Below are 26,986 nucleotides of genomic sequence, written 5' to 3'. Positions count from 1 at the left end.
ATAATTATCAACGACGATATGTCCATTTAAAAAAAAAACTAATCTTGTAATTTTTTTAAAAATACTTTTTTTTGAATTTTTGAATTGTCTAATTTTTGTGAATTTCATTTTATATAATTTCCTGAATTTTATTAGTTTTCTGAATGTTTATTTTATTTTATTTTATATTATCAATTTTTATTTAATTTTGAATTTTTGTTTAATTTTCTGAATTTTATTTAATTTTCTGAATTTTATTTAATTTTCTGAATTTTTATTTAGTTTTTTTTTAGCCCACTAAATAGCTCAACTTTTTATTTTGAAGATTTTTTGTAATACAAATATCACTTTAAAAATTAAAGATTTAAAATGTAAGTAAGTTCTAATTTCAAAGTTTTTTATGGGATTTTCCCGAATCAATATACTAGGAAATGGAAAACCGTTCATTTTTACGGTTTAAAACCGTAACCGAACAATCACCTAACCTATTATGTTCGGTTATGATTTGGTTTGGTTGTTCCATCTCCCGCTATACTCTCGGCCACAGGACTCATTTCATGAACAAACTTCACTGATTCGGATAACCGGTTGAGCAGATTCATCAGCGCAATCACTTCATTCCTTTGCAGTTCCAGCTGCAAAAAAAAAAAATGTTTTTAGTCAACAACGAAAATATAAAATGCAGAGACTTCAAAAACTGGACGATGTGTCTGAAGGTGTGGTCTATGAGTAGGAACGCACATTATGACGTAGACTGACTTCACCGTTTACAGTGAAAAGGATTTTCAATGCAGTGCCGAGGCCAAGAGTCTGAAGCTTTCCCCATAGACGACATTTCTCACAACCTACGCAGTCCATTATTGCACTGCAAGGACAGCAACGAATATAAAGGCATTCAGCTTAACTACAACGTATTGCTCAAGAAAAGACGAGTAGCAAGCAGAGACACGCTGGCAAAAAAAAAAGGGGGGAAAGAAGCTAGGTAAGGTTTCAAGAAGGACCTTATGTTTCTGAACTGTTTTTGTATCTGTTGTTTCAGTTCTGGTCCACGTTGGCCTTTCCAGAGCTTAGCTTCATCAAATGGTAGTGGACAAGCTGCTCTCGTCTTAGGATCACTAACCAGTTGTTTCATAAGAGATTTGGTCTTCAAGTCCTCGATGACATTGTCTTTACCAGTATCATATTCAGCTTCTACCAAGTAATTTTCTGCCTACAAATCACACAAAAGTGAGGAGAAAAACGATTTGTGATTTTGTTCTGGCCACATTGACCCCCTTTTGCATTGGATTCTGATAAAGAAAACTAACCTTTGTTACTGCTCTGAGAACAAACAAAAATGTGAAGTATAGGTTCCGAACACGATCCGGGTATCTTAACACACGATCATACAACAATGTTAGGTTTTGACCCCACTGAAACACAAAAAAAATGGAGATCATTAGATGATTTTCTAATTCTGCTAAAAGAACATACATAGCGGACAAGAGAGATTCCTGAGGCGGATCTTACCAAGTTTCTAGCTTCATCAAGTAAATAATCTGAAGCTATATGAACTGAAATAGATGAGTGAAGACCAGAAACCAGTTTGTACAATATCTTTTCCTCTTGGCAAGAATGTTCAGATGCATCTACTCATCAGATAAAAGCCAATAAGGGATTAGAAATCCATGAATTGAGCAGCCACTTGGAGAATAAAGAAGGAAAAAATTGGGATAAAAACAGTAGTGAAGCTTACATTTGGGACAGTTCTCAGAGTATATAGCATCCCATATCCTTCTAGCGGAGGGGCCAATATATCCAGTGTACCGTTCCGGATTCGGGAGAAGATTAACATACGTCATTTCAGCTGCAATCATTGTATTTGGTCATCAAAAACCACATCTACCACAATAAGAATCAATACTAGAAGCCCTACTTGTTAATGATATAGAAAGAGTGAGTGTTGACATGCATAGAACATACATACACAAGACCCAAGTAAAACAACGATTGTGTAAGGAAAAAAGTTAGGTAGACAGACCATTGTCAGTTTCATCATCACTGGTCCAGGGATTGTCGGTGACAGTCCAACCAGTGAAAGCTCTAGTGTCAACGGTACGGTCAACAGCACCTTGTGGTTTCCCTTCTTGACAAACAGGGTTGTCTTTGCTTAACGGCTTCTTAAATGGCTCAGGGAACTCGCTCTCAGGACACTCACAAACACTACAGTCCCTTAACCGGCACATGCCATCATCAGGCCAAAACGGACAATCACACCACAGTTTAACCTTTAAAAAAAAGAAAAAAAATAATCAGGCCTAATAATCATAACTGATAAATCCCCTAATATAAAAAGAGGAAAACCAAACCTTGAAATATCGGTAAAACGATGTCCTAACAAGGTCTTGAAGCAGTGGATGCAACACCTCAGTGTTGAGCTTATTGACCGTCTCGTAATCACAACAACAGTCTTCAACCATCCCAATGTACATCTGCTTCTCTGCCTAGAATACAAATTACATATAGCTTCAAATCCCTAATTTGTTTCAAATCACATAAATCTAATAACCGCCTTATCAAAACAAGCTCTTCTGATTCGTCGAATCAATCCAAAGCACAAACACTATAACCTAATATAAACCTAATCAACGATCTCAAAGTTAAGACGAATATCAATTGGCTAGAAACACGTTACAAGAGCTTAACTGTTTAAAAGAGATACCTAACCTGACGGCAATTGCATATTTTCCCGGTGAAATCAAAAATCGACGAGTAGTCCTGAGTATTCAGAAACGCGGCGACCGCGACGGCAGCTATAGCTCCGATCAGCAAAATCAATCGCTTCGAGGATCGTTTCTCCTTTGCTTTATTAACGTTTCCGACGTCCTTCTCGGCCATTGAAGGGAAGTGAATCTACGCCTAAAGAATTAAGTTTTTGAGTTGGTGTTAGGTTTTGTACTCTCTGATACAGGCGACGACGAGAAATCTCGAGCACATAGATTAAATGGGGGAGGGTGGCCAGTTTGACCAAAGAACCAAAAATATTAAATGAGGGTTGGCCGTTTCTTATACGATGCAACGTGTTTTTATAATAACAAAACAGCAACTTACCAGAAAAGAAAACCAACGGCGATCACAGATAGTCATCAGATCCAACGGCTAAGGGGCCTAGTCTTGTTTGTTATTTTCTTACATCTTTTTAGTGAATCATTGGATATTAAATTTTGATAAATATATGAATTCAATCAAAATTATATTTTAAAACTTTGGAAAAGGTGTGTTTAATATAGGATTTGAGAAAAAAAAAATTGAAATGATTTGATTTCAGATAAATTATGAAAGCTTTTTTAATGATTTTAGTTAAAACATTCGAACCATAATATTTAGGAATTTTACTAAGAAAATTTACCAAAACACATTTAAAAAAGTCTTTTAAATTTCACAATTTTAAATATTTTTTAAAAGACTAATTTTAAAATATATTAATATAATAAATTATAGTATAACACTAATTTTTAAATTTTTAAAAGTTTATATTCAAAAAATTGTATTTTTGATTTACATCAATTAAAACGCTACTTTGAGAATCTTTAATTATTTATTGAATGGTTCTTAAATAGAAATCAAATCTGGAGTTATTCAATTACATTTGAATTTTTGGAGTGAATTTTAATAATATTTGAAAGGATTTTCATGATTCTTTACATTAAAAACTCTGGTTGGCAAAGTATTGTACAGACAACTCTCCTTTCGCATGCAAAAAGATAAAAATCTGATCACGAGTTTGTGACTTTTCAAAAAAACAGTATTTTTGCAAATTGTGCAACTGACAACAACTAACATGAAAACAAAACATTCCTTTTTTTCAGTTCACCCCTTCCGCGCCTTCTTTGCCGTGTTGACAACAGCAGAACCACCATCGCATGTCTTGTTCGTTTTATTAGAACAAGGTCGCATAGGCCCGGACGCTTCATCATCATTCCCATTCATTATCTCCATGATAGACCTCGCCTTTACTTTAGTCTTACCCTGCTCCTTCCCTCCACCTTCAACATCTTTCCTCGTGTTATTGTCCTTGTTATTACAAGGCACAACAACCTCATCTGCTTTCTTACCTTTGTCTCCAGTTTGTTGTGAACTTTTAACGGCGGGAGAAGAAGCATAAAAGTTGCGATCAAAGTTCCCCCATCTGAACATAGCGCTGAGTTTCTGCAGCTCCAACGCCTCCACAAGAATATTCAGCTCATCGATGGTGTACCTATACAGAAACCTCTTCTTCCCACTCGGACAGGCGCATAGATTCCTCACGTGGCTCAGACACGAGTAACGTTCATCGGAACACGAGCACTGGACTCCGGAGAGATGCAGATCCACGAAACAGAAACAGCATTCCCTCTTGCTCACACCGTCATCAAAACTCTTGTCCATTCTCTGAGACTTTAGTGAACTAGCAAGGAACTCTCTTCTGCTCTTCTCTTGCTTCACCCTTGACTACACATGAAACAAAAGTAAAGAGGCAGTGAGCAAAGTTCCTCACAGCTACCAAGTAAGAGCTGTGAGCATACCTTAACAATGCTGGTGAACAAACCCTCCTTACCACAAGAGTTAAACCATCTCATGTTCTCTGCTGTTTTCTTCTTGGACAAAGAGTTCTCCTTGAGGCATTTCACAGCTTCCCTTGCAGCTCCCAATAGTATCTTATCATACGATATCAATGATTTCTTCTTCTTCTCTTGGTTCTGATGAACAGCAACATCCCCATGGGGTAACCAATCAATGGGAGCAAAGTTTGCTTTCTCCAAACAGTTGAAGCCGCAGTTAACTGCAGAGTAGCATGACCCTGGAAACAGTATAACATACTGGCCAGGGTTCTGGACACACCGGGTCACTGGTATACCCTCCATGTTCAGCGCATATGGAGACATTATCATCACCTGCCAAAGTGAATTTAACTTCCCTATGAGTGCTTATAGATAGTTTACTAAGTCTTGGCTTCTGAGTTTTGACAAGAGTTTGTATTGATGCTTTTTAGTTACTTACAGGTTCACGGCTCATCTTTGACTGCTGTTCACCTGACATCTCAGGGAATAAGTTCATAACCTTAGAACGATGACATCCTGCTATAGAGTACCACACTCTAGGAGCTCCCATATGCAAATAACAGAGCGAGTAGAGTCTGTCCTTTTCAGATTTCTGTTACACCAACATGTATACGAGGAGATTAAAACAGCAAACTTGATTGCAAAACACCAAATGACAAAAAGAACTTACCCACAACTGGGAAGACAGAAACATTCCTACACTTAGACGAGGAACACCAACTGATTCACAGTCTTCAAACGATAGAAGAGAGGCAGGAAGCTTAGCCGTATTGTTCAGATTCCAACCTGATGTCTTGTACTTGCAAGATTCAGATGGTCCTCCAGGTAAGGGGAACCCACTGCTGAACGTTCTTGTGTCTAGATCATTCCCATAAAGAACCTCAATCTCAACAACTGGACTCTCAACAAGTTGTCTATACTCCTTTTCAACATCTTCAACGGTTGGTTCTTGTTTTAGTGATGGGGTTGAAGAACTCTTGGAACTCAAAACCTCATCCTCTACGCTGAAATGCTTCTTCTTATATGAATCTGCAAAGTTCTTAAAGGTCTCCAGAGTTTTCTTAGGACCGCGTTCTACTCTACAAAACTTGACATCTGTCTCCGATGTATGATCATCATCATCACCCTCCTTCTTAACCATTGTGTCGTTTGCATCAAAGAGCTGTACTTGAGTGTCGAATTTGGAAACCTCCCATATCTCCTTGTCCTCGAGAAGACACGGAGGCTTCCACGAAGGAGGAGGAACCACGCAGCAGATTCCATAAGGCTCAGCTTTGTCACGCAAGCTTGCAATATACGAGAGTGTGTCACTGAACTCCTGGCAACCCATTAAACATCATTTGTTTAATAAAGACAATGTAAAACGGAGTTTAATTCAAAGCAAAACTAACCTCCTCGGTTGGGTTAAACACTGGAGCTTCCTCAAGGGTTACGTTCTTGGAGACTCTCTGTATCCGTCTTTCCTTTACCTGTTGGGAAGAAAAAAAAAAACAGAATAAGAGAAAAGACAAAACACTCTATAGAAAAGAAAGAGAGGAATAGTTATGGGACCTCCTCAGGTTTGATTGGCTTTAAGGACTCTGAGGTGGGATTTGTGTGATCATGCAGTATCCACGGTCGGCTGTTAAGAGACAACTTGAAACTAGCATCATCCAAACAGAGTCCAGTTATCTGATCTTGTCCCGGCCTGGAACTTTCTCTGCCTTGGTGTACATTTCTCAGCACGAACGTTGTTTGAGACACAAAACCTGGAGGAGTTGGCAACTTGTCCATGTTCCCGGGTTTTGAATATGTGTGATTGCCTTCAATTCCCATTAAAAACCCTTACAGCTACCACCAAAATACTATTTTTCCGGAAGAGGAAAATAAAGTTTGAGTTTCAGAAGAGGTCAATAAAGATGCAGCAACTTCCTGCAGAAGATGAGAAGAAGAAAAAAATAATGTATATATAAACCAGGGGACTAAACATGACGACGAGAATCGTTAATAAAAAGATTATCAATTTCCCATAAGATAGCAGCTAAAGCTTTTGCAAAACCGTAGAAGACGAATCGTTCTTGCTTACTCAAAAGATTATCAATTTCCCTACGAAATTATAAAAAGCCAATCTTTACCCTTAAATCGTTCTTGAATTCTCAAAATTAAACCCTTTCAAAAGAAATTCACATAAAGGAAGCTCCTTTCCAATCATTTGCAGAGCTTAAAACAAAACGAGTTCTCGAAAGAATATCGGATCTTATTAGGATTCAAAATCTAAGATTTTCGGACAAGAGACGAGTAGAGCACATACCTAGGCGAACTGAGATTCCTGAAACTTTCAGATATTACCGAAGCAATGCCTCTGGAGTCTGGTAATTGAGAATGTATATATTAATATTATAATTTAGTTTCCAGTATAATTTTTTTAATTTTTTTTGACATCAATTTCCAGTATAAAATTAAATTCCTGTTTCTATAAAATAATTGTCATTCAATTCCTGATATTAACATATTTATTCTCTAATTGTTAACTATGCAACATAATTCCCTAAATGTACTGTATATTATTCACTTAACAAAGTTAGACGTTTAAAAAAAAATCTACATTAAACACTAAACGAATATTTTTGGCTACGCAATACAATTCTCTAAATGTATATTCACTTGACAAAATTAGGCATTTAAGAAATTTACATTAAACACTAATTTGTCTATTTTTTACTTTTTCTTTCATCTCAAATATACGATATTAACCTGTTTACTTAAATGTCAATTGTTGTTCCTCTGTTCTACCGTTTCACTATTTATCAATTTCACATTCGTAGTAAAATCAAAAATTTCAACCAAACCAAAAAAATATCATTTACTCAGAGATTTGACCTTAAATCGTTACATGAACATTTTGATCTCAATAGCAACATATCACACGAAGAACAACTTAAATTGCCAAAAACAAGAAGAAAAGAGAAGAACAAAAAAAAAAAAGACATATTGTATCAAACTACACCATTTCGACAGTTCTGCTATCGTTGTTGTTCTGCTCATTGCTTTCATTTTCACCAGACATTTCTTCAAGCGATTTCCCTTTAGATTCAGGCACTAAGAAAGTGAAGAGGATACCCAAGAAGTTAATCACACCTAACACGAGAAGCGAGTTCCTGACCCCAATACCTGGAGGGTACCCTGCGTCTGTCTTGTTCTTGTCAGGGCTTTGCGCCAAATACAAGAATCCAAACGCACCAACCATCGCACCTAACTTTCCTGATGCAGCAGAGATACCATGGCAGGTTGATCTGAACCTGGCTGGGAAGATCTCAGCCGGTACGACGAAGGTTGTAGCATTGGGTCCAAAGTTAGCGAAAAAGAATGTTAAAGAGTACATGATGACGAAACCGATCCGGTTATCCTTGTGAGTCCAGTGGTTGTATGGAATAGCCAACGCAAACATAAAGACCGTCATGAAGAAGAATCCCATTAGCTGAATGGCGAATCTTCCAATGACGTCGATGAACACAACTGTGAACCAGTAACCAGGCACCGTGCTACACAAGGCGATGAGTGTTTGCGCGCGCGCGATCTTGAAAACTTCTTGAACCGCGTTCATGGTTTGAGCCGGAGGGATCCACCCGATCGCGCTGAAAATATCTTTCTGGAAAAGGTTTTGACTGTAGAAAGCGATGTCTAGAAGGAACCATGTGGATGTAGTGCCAAGCAAATGAAGTCCATGGCATTTCATGAATTCCTTGGAAAACAAGGAAAAGGATTTGGACTTATCCGTTGAAATCTCTTCCAAAATCTGTTCTGGCTCTATCTCCACTTGTAGAACCCTAGACATATCTGAAGCAGCCTTCGTTGCGTCTTTAGCAACCAATGCAGTGTATCTCGCGGTCTCCGGCATCTTGGACCTTGAGTAATACGTCATCGACGCTGGGATAGCACCAAACATCAGGATTATACGCCACACAAAATCTGCTTGAGGTACCGTGGATCCCAAGGCATCATCCGCATAGGACGGCGCTGGGAACTTAGCTTCAAACACGGAGGAAACGATAATAGCAAAGATGCCACCAGCCATGATCCCAAACCCTTGCATCGCGAAAACCGCGGAAATAAACGCTCCGCGAGTTTTCTTGTTAGCGTATTCAGACATGATCGTTGCGGACAAAGGATAGTCACCACCGATTCCAAACCCTAGCCAAAACCTAAAGAAACATAGCGTGGCCATCACGGATTTTGGCTTGTCTCCAAAAGAGAGACCTGAGGCTACGGAGCAAACAACCATGATCATCAACGTCATACCGTAGACTTTCTTCCTTCCCAGCTTGTCACCAAGCCACCCGAAAAACAGCTGACCGGCAAGGGTCCCGCAGAAGGCAACGCCGTTGGTGGCAGCAGCAACATTGGGAGGGAGACTCCCTGGCTTGTGGGAGCCTTCTTCGTGGTAGTAAATTCGGCCGAGGAGCTTCGTGACAAGAGATATGCAGAAGAGATCGTAAGCATCGGTGAAGAATCCCATTCCAGCAATTACAATGGCAGTGAAGTGGTACCATTGTGTCTTCGCTACGTCAAGTGCATTCAAAACTTGTAACTGGTTATCTGCCATTCTTCTTCACTTCTGTAAATTTGTAATTTCATCAAAAAAATATCAATATTAGTAATTTTTCGTACCATATTAAAGGCATCTCAAACATCTAAATAATCGACTGATTGTAGATTTTCAAATATTACTCAAAAAGATTCATTTACTAACGCCAACTCCATTGTTTGTATAAAGATTTGTTAAGCAATTATAATTTATACAGACATGAAAATAGTTATGTGTAATTGTCAATTCATAATTTATATGCTCTACATTTTTAGGAACAAGAAAGATGATATGGTTTCTTCTTTGACAAAGAAAAAGATTAAATCCGGGTTAATGATGACAGAAGCCTAACTCCCGGATGGAGGTACAGCCCACGGTTAGATCCTTTCCTGGGCATTCAAATGGGCCTAAAGCAATGGTCCATATCCATGTGGCCAGTGGGAATCGAACCCGGGACCGTATTGAGGCCGAACCTCTCTCAAGTACCAACCCCACTGTTTATGATATGGTTTCTTTACCTCCACGTAACCAAATCTCAAAAGTAACGATGATATGGTAGCTCTATATATGTATATGAATTATACCAAAACAAAACAAAAAAAAATTAGAAAAAGGAGAGGTAAGATTCAACAAATACTCTACAAGAGAACTTGTTGCTCGATTAAAAAGGCTATTAATAGTATGATAAACACACAAACAAATGATGCTCAGATTGACTATCATTATTTTTTCATCCTTACAAGAAAAAGTGTGGATTATCAAATATTCAAATTATACATAAATATCTGCAAACATTAAAGAAAATCAAAGACTTACATGAATACACAATCTTCACGAGGTGTGTGAAATGATCTGATCTCTGGGGAAAATGTAGAGAGGAAGGCAAAGGAAGTGAAATGAGCGTTGAAGGATATAGTGCAGTCTTTTTGAAACGGCTATTTATAAGCGAGTCTGTATGAGATATCCAATGACGACAGGCTGCTTCTGTTTTGCTGTAAATAGTATATTTTATCATCGAAAATATAGCTGGTCCAATATTATAACAGGTTCTTGGTGTTTTTCTCGTAGTTGACCATGATTTGTTTTCTGATACGGAGAGTTTATTGCTTGAAAACGCAAAATTTTAATTCTGGAAACTTCACTATTTAATACAATCACCAGATACCTATTACCTGCCATGACGGTGTAGGCAGATATAAATTTCAAATACTAATAAAGTAAGTAAAATTTTGTCCCAAGAAACTATAAATAAAACAAAGCAAGTAAAATATCGTACACTTTAAAACAAAACAATAGTTGCCAAGAAAAACAATAATTATAATAAGCGAATTCAATTAGGAGTATGTTCAAACTTTGATTACTTCTTAAAATATTCTGCCTGACAAATAAGTAATCATCATTTAACTGAAATAGAAAATATTATAAATTAGTGATACGCTATTTTATAAAATTTTAGTTACAATTTGTATAAAAATAAACGCAATGACACGAACAAAAGAATTAGAAGAAGAAACAAGATTAAACTACAACATTTATTATGTTGACAATTTATGCCCAAAAAGTTATCTCATGCCAATATATTTTTATTTGGTAATATTATATATGTATCTAACTTTGTTTTATACGTAAAAGCAAAACAGAGATTACAATGATCTTTTCCAATTCTTTTTTTTTGATCAAATCTTTTCCAATCCTATTATACTAAAGAATAAAGGAGTTTTAACTAGAGATTCTATTTTGGATTCGATTAGTATTAGCCACATAGTCATGCCTAACTGGATTAATTGTCTATATGTAAAATTGCAAAGTTTTATGGGATTAGTTCTTAGATCTAAAATTTTTAAATTTCTCTGGTTAAAAAAAAAAGGTTTTTCTAAAGATTTTCAAGAGAAATTTCACACAACAAAACATTAAAACGAAAAAAAAAATTATTGTAAAGTGATAGTAAGGCTCATGATTTCCAACTTGAAATTCCATCTATCTAACATAATTATATATTAATATAAGATTTTTTTTCTAATTTAGTTGATCTCACGATCATAAACCATAGAGCATGTTTACAAAACCTGTAGAAAGTTTTTTTTTTTTTTTTTTGTAGAAAGGTTTTTTTTTTTTTTCCAAAACCTGTAGAAAGTTAATGCCTAGTAAACATGAAAATCTTATCTTCAAACAAAAATATAAGGTGATGGTAAAAGTGTACGTTTACTCATCTTAAAGGAAACCAACGATTTTAAGTGAAAGGAAAAGAACTGAAGTGTTGGTAAAAAGTCAAGCTTCAATTTTCTTCCAATCCATTTTATTTTTCAACAGATATTGTATATGTTTCCCTAAAAATTCCTAATGGATTATTAAAACTTATTAACCATGTGTAACACATAAATCATAGGTTTGCAAATTGTAACAATGAATTCATAATTCTGATATTTAACTACTAAAGAAGTAAATATTAGTATTATTTTCGGCACTGGATTTCAGTAACCACCTTACTTGCTGCCCTAATCCAAAAACCCGATGAAGAAGAACATTTCTTTTAATTAAAATCGATACATGAGCATTTTGATTTTTATAGCATTAGTACATCAAAGTTATCACACCAGAAACAACTTAAATTGCTGGAAACAAAAAGACCAAAGAAAAATAAAAACAAAAATCTTATTATATCAAACTACACAATTGGGACCGTTCTACTATCACTTGTTGTTGTGTTCTCATCGTCTTCATTTTCACCGGACATTTCCTCAAGCGACTTCCCTTTAGATTCAGGTACCAAGAAGGTGAAGAGAATACCCAAGAAGTTAACCACACCTAGCACGAGAAGCGAGTTCCTGACTCCAATACCTGGAGGGTATCCTGCGTCTGTCTTGTTTTTATCTGGACTCTGGGCCAAATACAAGAATCCAAACGCGCCAACCATCGCACCTAACTTTCCTGATGCTGCCGAGATACCATGGCAGGTGGATCTGAACCTGGCTGGGAAGATCTCCGCGGGTACAACAAAGGTTGTCGCATTGGGTCCAAAGTTAGCAAAAAAGAACGTTAAAGAGTACATGATAACGAATCCAATTCTGTTCTCCTTGTGAGTCCAGTGGTTGTATGGAATAGCCAGAGCAAACATAAACACCGTCATGAAGAAGAATCCCATCATCTGAATCGCAAACCTTCCAATGACATCTATAAACGCAACTGTGAACCAGTAACCAGGTACCGTACTACACAAGGCGATGAGAGTTTGAGCACGCGCAATCTTGAAAACTTCTTGAATCGCATTCATGGTTTGAGCTGGAGGAATCCACCCGATTGCGCTGAAAATATCCTTCTGGAAAAGGTTTTGACTGTAGAAAGCAATGTCGAGAAGGAACCAGGTGGATGTAGTGCCAAGCAAATGAAGCCCATGGCGTTTCATGAATTCCTTGGAAAACAAGGAAAAGGCTTTGGACTTTTTATTTGAGATCTCTTCAACTTTCTCCTGTTCTGCCTCTATCTCCACTTGCAGAACCCTAGACATGTCTGAAGCAGCCTGCTTTGCGTCCTTAGCAACCAAAGCTGTGTATCTTGCGGTTTCCGGCATCTTGGACCTTGAGTAATACGTCATTGCTGCAGGGATAGCACCAACCATCAAGATTATACGCCATACAAAATCTGCTTGAGGAACCGTGGATGCCAAGGCATCATCCTTATAGGCCGGTGCAGGGAACTTAGCTTCAAAAGCAGAGGAGATAATTATAGCGAAGATGCCACCAGCCATGATACCAAACCCTTGCATAGCAAAAACAGCAGAAACGAACGCGCCACGAGTTTTCTTGTTAGCGTATTCAGACATGATTGTTGCGGACAAAGGATAGTCACCACCAATCCCAAACCCTAGCCAAAACCTAAAGAAACATAGCGTGGTCATCACGGATTTTGGCTTGTCGCCAAAAGAGAGACCAGAGGCTACGGAGCAAAGGACCATGACCATCAACGTCATACCATAAACTTTCTTCCTCCCGAGCTTATCACCAAGCCATCCGAAAAAGAGTTGACCGGCTAGGGTTCCACAGAAGGCGACGCCGTTGACGGCAGCAGCAACGTTGGGAGGGAGAGTCCCAGGCTTTTGGGCGCCTGGGACGTGGTAGTAAATACGGCCAAGGAGCTTGGTGACAAGAGAGATGCAGAAGAGGTCGTATGCGTCGGTGAAGAATCCCATTCCTGCGATTATGATAGCCGTAAAATGGTACCATTGCGTCTTGGCTACATCAAGTGCATTCAACACTTTTAACTGATCCCCTGCCATTCTTGTTCACCTCTGTAATTTCATCAAGAACTCAACATTAGCAACTTTGAGTAACAATGAATCATATAAGAGCGAAATATGTTGGATGTAACTTATAAAGAGTTCGGGATGTTGTAAGTATTGAATCAAAAACTTAACAATCAATTCTCTTATTGGTTTTAAGAAATCTCAAAACTAAAGCACTCTCGAACTTGTAAGTTATGGCACATTTGTCATCTCTGTATATAGAGAAATATAATTTCTAGACATATTAGATATCTAATACAGTATATGGTAACTCCTAAACATGATAAACCTTTTTTTCTATTCCATATTTCGGTAAGAAAGTGATAATTTCTCCTCAAGTTATTTCAATTTTAATCCAACATTAAGAACAAAAGCTTATTGTTTATTTTTCAGTAATCAGTTTTTTTTTTAAGAAACAGGACAAATATATTGTAGAGAAATTAATATATTACAACATTGTCATATAAATCATCGTCTGGTCTGATCATAGATTTTCAAATGATAGTCAAAAAAAATATATTTCATTACTTACTTTGGATGTGCAAAATAAGAAAGAGTTTGCTACAAACATTAAAGCAGTTACCTAACTTGGAACTAAGTTAGGCAGTTTTAAAAGCAAATAGAGAATTAAATCTCTAAATCCCACTTGAAAATATCATATTAACATGAAAAATAGTGTATGGATTTTATTTTAGTTCCTCATTTCGTTGATGTTGAAATCACAAGCCATAAAGTATGTTGACCTAATATTCAAAAAAGATACGTATGTTGATCAAGCTTGAAGTAAGGAGGTAAGTGGAAAATTTAAAGCCATTAGTAAGGTATACCTGTATGTTTTAGTAGAAAACTATGCAGTAGCTTTTAACTACAAATAATTATTTTTATGTAAAAAGACTACGCATTCATAAAATATAAAAGAAAATGAAATGATGATAAAAGTCAAATATATTATTAGACCGTATTATGCAGAAATTAAAACAACTGTGTAACTTGTATTTCAAATAATTGATTCCTTGATTTTCGACTCTAAATGTTTCAGAAAGAAAAAACTGGTTCTATTATTTTGGTTTCTTTACGCGTACGTAACCAATCTATAAAAGTAGATGAGGAAATGGGAGGTCCATATACTTGTATGAATTTTCAACATTACGATTGTACCCACGAGTAAGACAGCAAGTTTTTTTGTCTTTATTGCGGACACACTTATCAAATTAAATAGAGTAGTTCCTCTTATTCAGACATCATATTTTTATTTTCTCTTTTTATCAGAGTAACATATTATGTACGTTCTTGTAAACCGTCCGATTCATGCACTTATAAAAATGTCTTTATTCAGAAAGAGATAAGATCAGACAAATACGTTTTCAAGGAAACAAATCCTAATTAATGATCCTAGAAAAAGTGGAAACACACAATTTGATTTTTTTAAAAGCAATGATAAGAGATCACAAACAAATTAAGCTCAGATGGATTCAAAATCACTACTGACAAATAACAAACCGAGATAAAAGATGCAGAGTGGACAAAATAACATCGTTTTGCAACCATACAATTACCAAATTATAATTTATAAACATCCAAAAATATAATGAAAAGAAAAACTTACATGAATATACAACAATCTTGCTGTTATGTGTGTGGGATAGGGTCTGATCAAGTGATTAAGGTACGTCAGAAGAGTGCAGAGAGAAAGGTCCTCTAGTTTCCTCTATTTCTGGGGAAGATGTAGAGAGATGGAGGGAGAGGAAGTGAAATGAGCGTTGGAGGTGTTGAACAAAGACAAAGTACAAGCGTTTTGAAACGACCATTTATAAGGGACTCTATATGAGATATTCCATTTTATGTTTCGGTATATTCCCCCCCAACGACGCCGTTTACTATTTTTTATCTCTTTTTCTTACAACTTTTATTTACTTCGTTTATGTATTATTAGGACAGGAAGTTTCTGTTTTGCTGTAATTATTCTTTTATTATCAAAAAACAGCTGTTTTACTATAATAATAAGTTCTTGTTTTGTACTTGTAGTTGACCATGAACTATGCTTAGATATACGAAGTTTTTAATGTATTTTTATAATATTGGGATCTTCACCATTCAATACAATCACTAGATACCTACTCCCTGGCATGTTATTTAGGCAGATATAAGTTTTAAATCCCAATATAGTCAAAATAGGGGTTACAAATTAGTATAACAAAATAAATTTAATTAGTAGTGTGGTCAAACTTCGGTTTCATATAAAAACTACACTATGTTAGTCTAATTCGAGACAATCATTTAATTTAAAAATATTAGAATTTGATGACACACTATCTTATAAAGTTTAATAATAACTTTTAATTTAAATAAAAATAATCTTGACGTGAACAAAAGTATTTAGAGGAAGAAATCAATATTGATACAAGCAGTTATTTTCTTGACCGCTTGTACGGCAAAACGTTATTTTACCAATTTAAAAAAAAATTGTTTACTAATTCTTGATCTGTGCAGATCTTTTTTAAAAGCGAAAGAAGAGTAACTGCATGATTCTTATATATATACAGAGTACACACTACAATGTCAATTGTAATTATTTGGGTATGGCCGTATGGGAATAACACCTATTGTAGGGAATGAGTAAGGTTCATGACTTGTGGAATGGTTTGTTTCGTATCGGAAAGTAAGAGACTTTAAGGCATTTCCAGAAAGTTTCTTGCTTAATTGCTTTAGCCCAGCAAGCTACCTTCTCTTCCGTGACCCAACGTGTTTTTTTTCATGGCATCTTAATTTCCATCTATTAGTATATACTTCTTAGTTCTTATACATTAATGATCCTTGTTTTTAAATATACGTATCTTTCACGTTAAATAATTTAGTAGTGGAGATATCTACAAATTTTTTTTTTTCATTTATAGATTGACTATAATAAATTTGAAATATATACTTACATCATATAAATGTTTTCTTTTACCAACACCATTTATTTTGTTACAAGGAAATGTGACTACAAACTATAGAATAAAAATATGGTTTCAAGAACTAGAAATTGACTGCATATCGATCGACCACGACTATATATTTAAAATGTTTATAATATTGAACTCTATAACAGATATGGCGACAACATAATGGTCAACACCAATTGATTTCTTAATCTATTTTATTAAAGAAACTCAAAAAAACTTCGTCAAAAAAAAAACTCAAAAATGAATGTTTGATCTATAAAAAATCTGTTTTATGATACCCTAGACACATAATGGAATCTGCTAATCCGTTTCGATTACATAGCAAAACGGGTTAAAAATGTAAAGAAAATTTCAACTAGTTTAGTACGTATGCTATGTTGAAAAAATCACATAAACACATGAAACTAGCTACAGAATTACGAGCTACATATTTTCAAGATTCCACAGATGGAAAATTGTCAACCTGATTGCTCAACTACCATTCGATTTCGATGAGACTCAAGATGTAATTCTTTCAATTCATGATGATTTTGTTGTAACAAACGATAATTATTTTTAGATGATATGTTGGATTATCAGTTATGGGTGCCTGTGTTCGACCGGTGATTGTGATCCCAAAGCGAAAAAATTGGACAACTACTTGCTTATAAATTATTAGTTATATTTTATAAACTTGGTTCAAAAACTATTTTATAAATTATTGTATCTTACATTTTTTCCTTGACCAAAAAAAGTATCCTACTTTTTTTCCCGCCTAAGACGTTAGCAAGTACCAACATGGCAACAAGGCAACAAACGAAAAAAAAAAATTAATGGCTTGACTCTATCTATATCACAGTTGACTAATTAAATGTTGATGTCTTTGGTGTTGACATCTTACGTCGATGTGCTGAAATGTTATTGCTTCTAAAGCTGACTTCTATGTCCACATTCCGTCGTTCACATTGGACGGATCCTTTTTTTTCTAGTTACGCAAGGTCTAATCAATTAATCACACTATTATTATGTCAATTATATGTTTGTTAGATATTTTAATCTGATAATATAGTTAGGCTAAGTAATTAATCCTCCGCATCCACACATGGAGACCATTATTAGCAAGAGAAAACGAATACACTACTACTACTCGTCACATAATTGATCTATAACCAGTTTTTTAAGTTGATTTTGAAACGTTTAGACTTTATTCAAGTATATGAGTACAACTTAGAGCATCCCCCTAAAAGAAAAATCTTGAGAAATATAGATTGAGGACCAAAACAAGTTGTGGCTCCGGCGTTATCTTATCATTAATGTTTGATTCACAATAGAAAAATAAAAGATATTTTTGAATTTATGCATGTTTGAGTTATGGAGTCATAGTCCATGAATCTATGCCACTCCATTTTATCCTATATATACGGCTGGATAGAACGTCTGGGCCAACTAATGACTTAATTTCATTGACAAAACTCTCTTAAAAATAGTTGCTAGAAAAAAAGACTATCTATACTTGGTGAGTTAGCATTAAGATGTTTTTTTTTTTAATAATCCGGAGTTCTTGGTCAGATAGCGGTCCACTTCACCCGGAAGGATTTTATTTGGGCTGGGGACAAGACCCAACACCCAGTACCGCGTTTAATGATATGGATGGACAGTTCGCCTCCGGTTGGCGTCAAATCCGAAAGTATGACAATTGGTCCTCAAGGCTCTTACCAGTCGAACCCGGAGCATTAAGATGTTGTAAACTATTTTTCCAATTTTATATAGCCTGGTTATTACAGAATTTATCAAAGCATATCTTAAAATATTTGACACATTGATAAGGTCTACAAGCAACATGAATTACCAGCATCGGACACGAAACCATACAATTTAAAAAGTATGTAGAACAATAGTTAAAGGATGGTCTAAAATCTAAATTAGTATATTGAAACTGCTAAGGGTTTATTGATTTTACCTAGTTGCTTTTGAATCTTACAAAACTAATCAAATAAAAGTAAAAGGGCCATCCTACAAAATTGATTTTTTTCAAGTTATTCGTCGTAGAAAGATATCATAGGAAAAAAAATGAATAAAATATTTATTTTGATAAGAAAAACCCTATATATAATAGATATATAAATAGAAGTAAATAAATAATTTTTAATAGTTTCAGATTATATATTTTCAATTTCAATTTTTTCTATTTGAAAAAAACATTTCAATTTTTTATGAAATTCAAGAAAAAACTTTTGAAATTAAATTTTTCATTTTCAAAATTTTAATATTTATTTTTATTTTATAAAATTTAAAATCTCAGTCTCAAATTCTTTTCCTTAATTATAAACCTTATTTTTAGATTAGTTAACCCATCATTTTAATCCTTAAGATCTATATTTGTCCATATTTTTGACAAAGTTGCTAATATCTTGGATATTTCTCAAAGTAAAACCATTAAATCTATTTTCTTCTTTTCTATAAAGAACATTAAACTTTTCTTTTCTCAAAGAAACTTGTAATAGAATCTTAATTACTCTTGAAATTAGGAAAAGATACAAGAAGAAACTGACAATAGTAAAGATATGAAGAAGAAAATAATATCAGTGTCCACACCAATTTTTTAAAAACTGCTGATAATTTTCTTTTCGTCATTTACTTCTTTCATTTCTCCATAAATGATCACGTCAGCAATAATAGAGTGGACGAGGATACGGTCAACTCTTTTTGGCCCAATAAACTAAGACAGTTAGACAGAAGGTTGATGCGTGGATGTCGTGAGAGTAATGACAAACCCTTAATAACAACTAGATCTTCTTCCACGCAATCGCGCTGATGTTTGTTTCCAAAATATACATAGATATTTGTTCTAGAACATAAATAGTTTATATTTTAACATTAATCATCTATTTATATTATTATATAACTATTTCATATACAATAATTTTTATAATTTACATATTATAATTAGTTAACTATTTAAAATCGTATGAATTTGTCACTTCTTATTATATATTTATCGTATTGTATTTTCATTTAGTTATTAAGCAAGTAATATATTCATGAGAAAATATATTTGAAAATTATTTTGTATTTAGGTTTTGGTAAATTCTGACCCGTACTTCAAAGTTGGATTTTCTTTTACCAATATTTTTATGTTTATTCATTTTATATAATATATAATTGTATATAAAAAAGTCTAAGATATGTTAATTTTAGATATGTATTATATAGTTTGCTAATTTTAAATTGTTCTGTCATCAATATTATATTTTTAAAATAATAGTTTATATTTATGGAAATAAAATTTATGAATTTAATATAATTTTATCATATTTAGTTTAATATAATAATTGTATTTTAACATGATGATTATGACTATAAAGTAGATAAAATAGGATATAGTTTAAATGTTTCACTTTAAAATATTTTTACACAGATTTATTAGATTTTTAAAATATAATATATAAAATATATATATTTAGATTTAAAATGGAAAGATATCATGATTAAAAGTAGTTACAAAGACTTTATATTATTAGTTTTAATGAAATACATGTTAATTTTATACATGTATTATATATTTTACTAATATTAACCCGTCTACTAACGTATTAGATTTTATTTTTGAACATAAATATTTTATACTTACAAAAATAAAATATATAAATTTATCAATTTAATACAATTTTATTACATTTATCTCAACATAAAGTTTTCTTTAAATATGATTGATTGATTATATAATAGATAAAATATGATATATATGGTATAATAATATTTCAAACTAATTTCGAAATTAGTAAAAATATTTAAATATATTTTCGAAAAAAAAGATCTTGTAAAAATCTTTTAAAACAGATTTGTCAAAAAATTTAAATAAATATGTGTATATTCAAAATGAAAAGATATCAAAAGATATTGTGATTAGAGTATTTTAAAGTTTATATTTAATATTAGTCTTAATAAATATATTTAATAAACTTTATAAGTGATGAACCAAATTAAAAAATCACACATAAAAGAAATCATGACTTCTGTTTTAGATATCAATTCTTATTTGTTTTACTGTCACGCGGAAAATAATTATATTTGAACGATGTTCCTAAATTAATTATTCATTTGAAGTCCAAAAAAAATTATTTTGGTTTTGGAGACGGTGTGAATCACTGATGACAAAACGTCAAGTACATAAATTATATTTAGTTGGTAAAATGTCGACTCAAAAGATATTTAAGTTCTGGACCTTCTGGTCAGTGCCAAAAGTCAAAGAGGGGTTCAACCCATAGGGTGAAACTATACATTCACCACCAATAAGATTTAGTTATTTCAAATTTGACATCTTTTGAAAAAAAAAAATTGCCAAATTATATTACATTTTAAAAATAAAAAAAGTAAAAATAAATAAAATAATACTAAATGCAAAAAATAAGTATTTTTTCAGAAAAAAATAAATACCACAAAAAAACACTAATCTCTAAATGTTAAACCCTAAATCTTTTAGTAAACCTTTGGATAAATTATAAAACTTTGATTTAAAAAAACTAATTATAACACAATCAACAAAAAAACTATACTCTAAATCATAATCCTAAACCTTAAACCTTTGGATAAACCTAAACCCTTGGGTAAATCCGAAATTCTTGTTATCCAAAAGTCTAAGATTTAATGTTTGTTAGGAACGTTAAAAATATTTTTTGAAAATATTTTTTTAGATTAAAAAATTTTGTTTTTGTGATTAGTATAATTTTTGTTTAATTTTTATTTTGAAAGTATAATATAATTCGATAATATTTTGTTTCCTTTTTTAAAAGATACTAAATTTTAAATGACATAATCTTATTGGTTGGTGAATCTAGAGGTTCAGCGTATGGGGTGAACCCAAAAATAATTCAAAGTTAAATATCAAGCCGATTTTTGAAAGTCTAGACAAAACGATACTTCTACAACTTGTGTTAAACTGTGTAAACGGAAGGCATCCCAATGCCTAACATTTAATCGGTTTAGTTAATCATGAAGAAAAAAGGATATTTGGAATTCAAAGTTTTCGGTAAATATTAAACAAAATGCAGAGAAATATTATGTGTGAAACTTAAAGGCCATGAAAAGGACAGATAGAGTCGGAAAAGTTGACAATATTATGGCTGGGAATTATTGTTCGCTATTTTCAGCAAGAATAATACTTAAGTGTTACCTATACGGCTATAATGCGTATTCGCTTATGCATGAGGTTGGCTAAAAGCGTTGATAGTTCACACACACCCCAACTTTGTAGCTTATAGAATCTTGCTTTTAGCTTAAACTCAAAGTTGCCACTCTTCTGTCTTCGACCGTTCGTGGCATCAAAAAGGTAACGGGGTCGGATTTTCACGTAACAAAAGTTTTTCGGCATCCTAGTTCTGCAATACGTTTATACGTTTAATTTTAGGAAAAGTATCCCAAAATAGCACTATTGAAACTAAAACTACTTAACTGAAGGAGAAAAGACATACATATATTAATTTATTCTTTTTTTTTGTTAAATGATTTTATATGTAATTTGGAAGAAACAGTTCTTATTGACTGAAAATTATACTACACTACAGTTACACACTCCAAAATGAGAGGAAGGACAAATAAACCATCAAAAGTCCACAAAAGTGGGGGTGAAAATTACACCCACCTACAGTTTAATAGAACCTGACCAAATAGATCAGATCCAAGTTTGCATATTAATTCAACATTATTGTTACCTAGCTAGTTGAATTATATTGGTAGTGAGCACCAATGGAAAATGTGGATAACCAAAATTTGTTATTAATAATAACATATGACGACTGCTTACTATCATGTAGACGAAAATATTCAGTATATAGATTTTCTTAACCAAAACAGTAATTTTAGCAACCATTGTTGCATCTTGTGTACCAGGTGTTTGAATTTGATTTCGTACCAACATGTCACTAGGAATCAGAGTTGAGTAAGAGGGGAGATGTAGTTAACGTTATAGATGATTTGATGGTTTCTCTTTCTCCAACTCTTGTAAATAGCAGATAGTTGAGGCCGAGCAGGATCTCTCTGTTGTTGAGTGGTAACAAGGAGTTTGTAGTTGAAGTCCTTGCAAAATTTGTAGTATGTACATCATATATAATACAGGTACTGTAGAATATAAACGCAATTTTGTATAAAGAATACTATAGTTCTTTTATTTGATGAGACACTCGAATATTTGTCGAAACTCGATGATATATAAATTTTTGATAGTATATCTTTTCCCAATTACTAAGAGGTGTTTTCAGCAACCAAGATTGTATATGTAAATTTTGTATACTTAAAAACGTTTTATTAAATACATTAATATTATTCACTTAAAAATTATTTAACTTTTTATAGTTAAAAATACTATCCCACGTATGTCGCAATACGTTGTCAATATCATAAAATATATAAGACATTGTTAATTGTAAATGCTACCACTAAAACTCAGTATCAACTATCAAGTATGATTGTTAGACCACCTGCAACGGAGGATGTTAGCAAATCCTTAGCATCAATTCCTAAGCTAAATGGATTAAAAAAATATTAAAACAATTCCTGTAGCTAAGAATGAATCCTTAGCTAAGGGAATTAAGGATTTGATCCTTAACTCTTCTGCTCATCCATCTCGCTCTTTTCTCCCTGTTCAATTCTTCTTCCTCACTTCCCATTCACTTCCCAATTCTTCTTCGCATCCATAACCTCATTTAATTTCAACACAACTTCTCCTCTCTCTCTCTCCGTCAATACTCATCCTCTCTCTCGCGACGAGATCCTCTCTCTCCGTCACGTCGATACGATCTTCATCGAATCCAGAAACTTTCGTTCAAGTGATTGAAGGCTCTTACCACTGTTCCCCTTCCGCCAGAGCCATCGATATGGAATAGAAGCTTTGATTGAGATCAGTCCCAATCTCACAAACGATCTGAATGAGTAATTAAGTTGTTTCCAGGGCAAACGGGTAAACACTGATCTTTTTCCTATCTTTTATCTCAGTTCTAATTTGGCACTTGCATGAATTAAAAAATCAAACTTGTTGTTCTTGTCTAGTTCTGCTGTTTACGGGATGGGTAATACAAAAGTAATTGCGGCTGTTTATGGCACAAGAGAGGTACTCTATTACTCATTCTCTTAAGATTTGTGATGCTTTCATTTATCTGTGTTTAATTTCATATATGTTTCCGTTCAGATTCAATACAAAAGCCAACAAAAGAATGGTCATGTATTGGTATGTGTATGTTTGTGTATACTCTTCTTTGCATAAAGCTTTGCGAATTTGAAGTGCTTATGGATACGTCGCTGCAGGTACTCTGTGATGATTGCCTTCTCTTTTTGCTTCTTGATCTAGCTATAGGTTTGTGATCTGTTTAGTTTCTCTAGGCTGTCACTGCAGCGGTAGCTGATAAATAAATGGATATACTTTCTGATTTAGTGTCATGTCCTTGTTAACCTACGCAGCTATGCTTGCTGCACAAGACGTTGCTCAGAGATGCAAGGAGCTTGGAATCACCTCAATGCACGTGAAGCTCCGTGCCACTGGTCCTGGTGCTCAGTCTGCTCTCAGAGCTCTTGCCCGTTCTGGCATCAAAATTGGCCGCATTGGTAAAAGCTCGCATTAGCAACATCTAAGATCTTGGGCTTAACATGTTTTGAGCATTTCTAACAGTGTGTGCTTCGTTGTTGTTTGCAGAGGATGTTACTCCTTAGTGTCAAAATCTATCCAAGGCAAAAAAAGGGATGCTTAAGTTTCATGTTTTCTCTCTTCTCAGAACGGAACACGGCTTTTCTTCCGAGGCCAGCTCATTTGGGAGGCAATTATGGATGAGTTGTTGTCGATGGGCATGTCAGATGCGAAACAGGTTAGCATCCTCGTGAGCATCCTTGTTGGAAGGGATCATGCTGGTGGCAACGAGAAGATGAAGCAGTTGGTGCCTGGAATCTGTTTATTTACTTGTTTCCAGCCAAGTTTTGTGAGAGCATGTGGATCAGACGAGGTAACCTTTACTTGTTGTTGTCAAACAAAGTTACTTGGGACTTCTCTCAGACTTGTTTAAACATAAGAAATGAATATTGAATCATTGTTTAGTGTTGTCTTACTCTGTTCTTGTTCTTCATATGTTTAACAAAAAAAACTTTTTTCTCCTAAGGATTCTTAAAAGGAATCCACCATTGGACTGCTTATTTTGCTAAGAATCCTTATCTATTCAATAAAAAAAAAAAATACTAAAATAGTCTCTAAAGACTCCACAATGGAATCCACCATTGTGGATGCTCTTAGCTTCTCATGATTCCTAAGTCCGAAACCCACTCATGTCGGCTTCCATGTGATTGCAGGGGAATAAAGAAAAAGCCCAACTATGTTTCTTATTATATATTTATATTTTGTTATTAGTGGACCTTCCAATACCAAAGGCCATTGTTTAAAGGGAAGGTTCGTTTAACAGCAAAAGTAAAAGTGGAGGCTTCATGATTCTTTCCAACATATTAGTCTTGTTAATTTTACATTTTATTTATAGAAGACATGTTGTTACAGCTAAGTGAAAAGGCATGGAATATATTTCTTTCCTTGAACCTTCATTCATACTCTTGTTGAAATTTCTTTTTATCATGTTTAATATACCATGAACGTGGGTTCACAGTAAAAAAGCATTTTTAGTCTTCATCTAAGTAATCATAGTAATGCTACTGCAACACAAATGAATACTACAGTATTTGACAACATTAACTTTTGTTTTGAGAATTTCTATGTGTATGTTAGTCAACAGATATGGAATTAAAGGAAGAAAGAAATTTAAAATCAATGCGAGATTTGGAACAAATAACAATAATTGTGTGGGGCGGGGTGGGGTGGGGGGGGGGGGGGTAATATTTCAAATTCAAGAGTCGGGCATCTTCCCAACTTCATATAGCCACTGGGATAGTTTGCATAATTATGTCACAAAATGAGACCAATGGAAAACCAAATGCTAACATTATATAGCACATATCCAAAGTCTAATTTGCTCACGCTAAACTGGAATGTAACTAAAATGCTGTTAATGCTGAATTATAAAAAGACAATTCATCACGTCATAATAGAAAAATGTCTTTACTATTAATCTCTGAACGTATTTCAAGAGCATCCTCATACTTTTGAGATACACAAGCATTTGGTTTTGGTTTGAATATTTCAGTTTTCTATATTTTTTTTTGGTTTTCGATTTTTTTGTTCTATAGATTATGAATTATTTGGTTATTTATAAAATTTTGTTTGATTCAGTTAATTTGGTTTTTAGTTCTGTTTGGATAATAAAACGTTGAATAATTTAGATTTTCAGATTATATATTGGGTAATTTGGATTGTTCAGATAAAAATCTGGATAATTAGCATAATTTCAAATATTTTGAATCAAAAATATTCAAATATTTTGGATTTTTGAATATTTCGTTTTATTAATAGTATTATGGTTCTCTATTCTGACCTGGTTTTACTTTTTCTTTCCTTCTAGAGATAAAATTTTATTTATAAAATTTGGTTCAGTACAATTTAGTTATGGAGAAAGAAATGTCCCCAGCCTTTTGGTTATTGGCTCATGCCAGAGGATGGGCATACTACGACCACTACACTGTTCATCATCATCCTCCTTATCCTCTCATTTCCTCTTCTTCTCCTCTGATCAGCATCGACCCATGAACCTTTTTTTTTTTTTTTTTTGCTAAAAACTCATGAACCTTTCTCGGAAGCAAAACCCTTCGACCTAACTTTTATCAAGAAAACTTTGCTTCTGGCGCAAGAAAGAATAAGCTGCAAAAGCTAGGATCAACCGGTTACTGTGATCATCTCACGTTTCCGCATCGATGGATTTGTGTACGCTATTGAATGGTTTGTGTGTTTCGATCTTGGAGAGAAACGGCGATCGCTGGAAGCTTTGAGAGAGAGAGAGAGAGAGAGAGAGAGAGAGAGAGAGAGAGAGAGAGAGAGAGAGAGAGAGAGAGAGAATCAATGACAAGAACAAAAAATAGGTTTTGTGAATTAGGTTAAACAACTTGAATGGAAAACACATGCGTGGGTCCAGCTAAACGCTAGTGGGTTCATTCAGTCCGTTAGTGCCGCTGTTTGGCGTAACCAGAAACCAAAAGAGAGCCTTACGAGCAACAAAGACCACATCAGCCGGAAGAAGAGCGTTAACGGCGGCTATGAAGACGCTTCCTCCGCCTTGGATCCGGCTCCACCGGCGGTACCAACTCCTAGAGAGGCGCATACGAAACTAATGGCGAGCGTGGGTCTACAGATAGACTCAGCACATGGGAGGAAAACAGAGAATCTCAAGGAAACCTATAGCTTGGGGAGAAAGTTAGGTCAAGAAATAGCTTGCAAAAAACCATCGCTAAGAGGAAACTGACGACCCCTGAAGATGTGTAAGACGTAAGAAGAGAGATTCCGATAATGGCATCACTTGTCTGGACATCCTGACGTGATCCAGATCGTGATGGAGATTTGTGCATGTGGAGAGCTGTTCGATAGGATTATACAGAGAGGTCATTACACTGAGAGAAAAGCTGCTGAGCTTGGGAGGATCATCGTCGGTGTTACCATTACCCAAGCTTGTCATTCTCTTGGTGTGATGCACCGTTATCTTAAGCCTGAGAACTTCTTGTTTGTTAGTGGAGATGAAAAAGCAGCACT

The 26,986-nt window shown here is 34.3% G+C and overlaps 5 protein-coding genes across 10 annotated transcripts; 1 reads left to right on the top strand and 4 right to left on the bottom strand.

Moving 5' to 3' along the window:
* Window positions 1-281: 281 nt before the first annotated feature.
* LOC108806187 (endoplasmic reticulum oxidoreductin-2) lies at window positions 282-3,011 on the bottom strand. 2 transcript variants are annotated; one of them, XM_018578232.2, is made up of 9 exons: window positions 2,686-3,011; window positions 2,328-2,462; window positions 2,000-2,246; window positions 1,715-1,825; window positions 1,489-1,607; window positions 1,287-1,391; window positions 981-1,189; window positions 721-844; window positions 282-614 (listed from the first exon to the last, which is right to left on the bottom strand). In XM_018578232.2, the coding sequence occupies exons 1-9, from the start codon at window positions 2,854-2,856 to the stop codon at window positions 468-470; spliced, it is 1,368 nt and encodes a 455-aa protein (XP_018433734.2). In that variant the 5' UTR covers window positions 2,857-3,011; the 3' UTR covers window positions 282-467. The 2 variants fall into 2 exon arrangements, with proteins under 2 accessions (XP_018433734.2, XP_018433735.2); XM_018578233.2 differs by having other exon boundaries at window positions 2,681-2,821.
* A 633-nt stretch (window positions 3,012-3,644) lies between these two features.
* On the bottom strand, window positions 3,645-6,934 carry LOC108805584 (probable inactive lysine-specific demethylase JMJ19). The gene is made up of 7 exons (XM_018577504.2): window positions 6,850-6,934; window positions 6,111-6,470; window positions 5,951-6,028; window positions 5,230-5,877; window positions 4,999-5,151; window positions 4,524-4,892; window positions 3,645-4,449 (listed from the first exon to the last, which is right to left on the bottom strand). Exons 2-7 carry the CDS (start codon window positions 6,372-6,374, stop codon window positions 3,829-3,831), a joined length of 2,133 nt encoding a protein of 710 aa, XP_018433006.2. The 5' UTR covers window positions 6,375-6,470; window positions 6,850-6,934; the 3' UTR covers window positions 3,645-3,828.
* Window positions 6,935-7,424: 490 nt separating this feature from the next.
* LOC108810289 (inorganic phosphate transporter 1-4-like) lies at window positions 7,425-10,025 on the bottom strand. Its single transcript, XM_018582408.2, has 2 exons — window positions 9,940-10,025; window positions 7,425-9,153 (listed from the first exon to the last, which is right to left on the bottom strand). Exon 2 carries the CDS (start codon window positions 9,139-9,141, stop codon window positions 7,540-7,542), a length of 1,602 nt encoding a protein of 533 aa, XP_018437910.2. The 5' UTR covers window positions 9,142-9,153; window positions 9,940-10,025; the 3' UTR covers window positions 7,425-7,539.
* A 1,610-nt stretch (window positions 10,026-11,635) lies between these two features.
* On the bottom strand, window positions 11,636-15,198 carry LOC108813552 (inorganic phosphate transporter 1-4). Its single transcript, XM_018586135.2, has 2 exons — window positions 15,009-15,198; window positions 11,636-13,408 (listed from the first exon to the last, which is right to left on the bottom strand). The coding sequence occupies exon 2, from the start codon at window positions 13,394-13,396 to the stop codon at window positions 11,789-11,791; it is 1,608 nt and encodes a 535-aa protein (XP_018441637.2). The 5' UTR covers window positions 13,397-13,408; window positions 15,009-15,198; the 3' UTR covers window positions 11,636-11,788.
* A 7,603-nt stretch (window positions 15,199-22,801) lies between these two features.
* LOC130495994 (40S ribosomal protein S14-2-like) lies at window positions 22,802-24,416 on the top strand. 5 transcript variants are annotated; one of them, XR_008935026.1, is made up of 6 exons: window positions 22,802-23,281; window positions 23,371-23,431; window positions 23,510-23,548; window positions 23,626-23,674; window positions 23,753-23,922; window positions 24,011-24,416. XR_008935026.1 is itself a non-coding variant. In XM_056987698.1 (6 exons), exons 2-6 carry the CDS (start codon window positions 23,387-23,389, stop codon window positions 24,025-24,027), a joined length of 294 nt encoding a protein of 97 aa, XP_056843678.1. In that variant the 5' UTR covers window positions 22,802-23,281; window positions 23,371-23,386; the 3' UTR covers window positions 24,028-24,416. The 5 variants fall into 5 exon arrangements, 2 of the variants coding, with proteins under 2 accessions (XP_056843678.1, XP_056843679.1); XM_056987698.1 differs by having other exon boundaries at window positions 23,779-23,922; XR_008935024.1 differs by lacking the exon at window positions 23,626-23,674 and having other exon boundaries at window positions 23,510-23,625; window positions 23,779-23,922.
* Window positions 24,417-26,986: the final 2,570 nt, after the last annotated feature.

This window comes from Raphanus sativus, chromosome 6 (assembly GCF_000801105.2).
Source record: "Raphanus sativus cultivar WK10039 chromosome 6, ASM80110v3, whole genome shotgun sequence".
NCBI classification, from domain to species: domain Eukaryota; kingdom Viridiplantae; phylum Streptophyta; class Magnoliopsida; order Brassicales; family Brassicaceae; genus Raphanus; species Raphanus sativus.
This window is presented reverse-complemented; position numbering and strand designations above follow the sequence as displayed.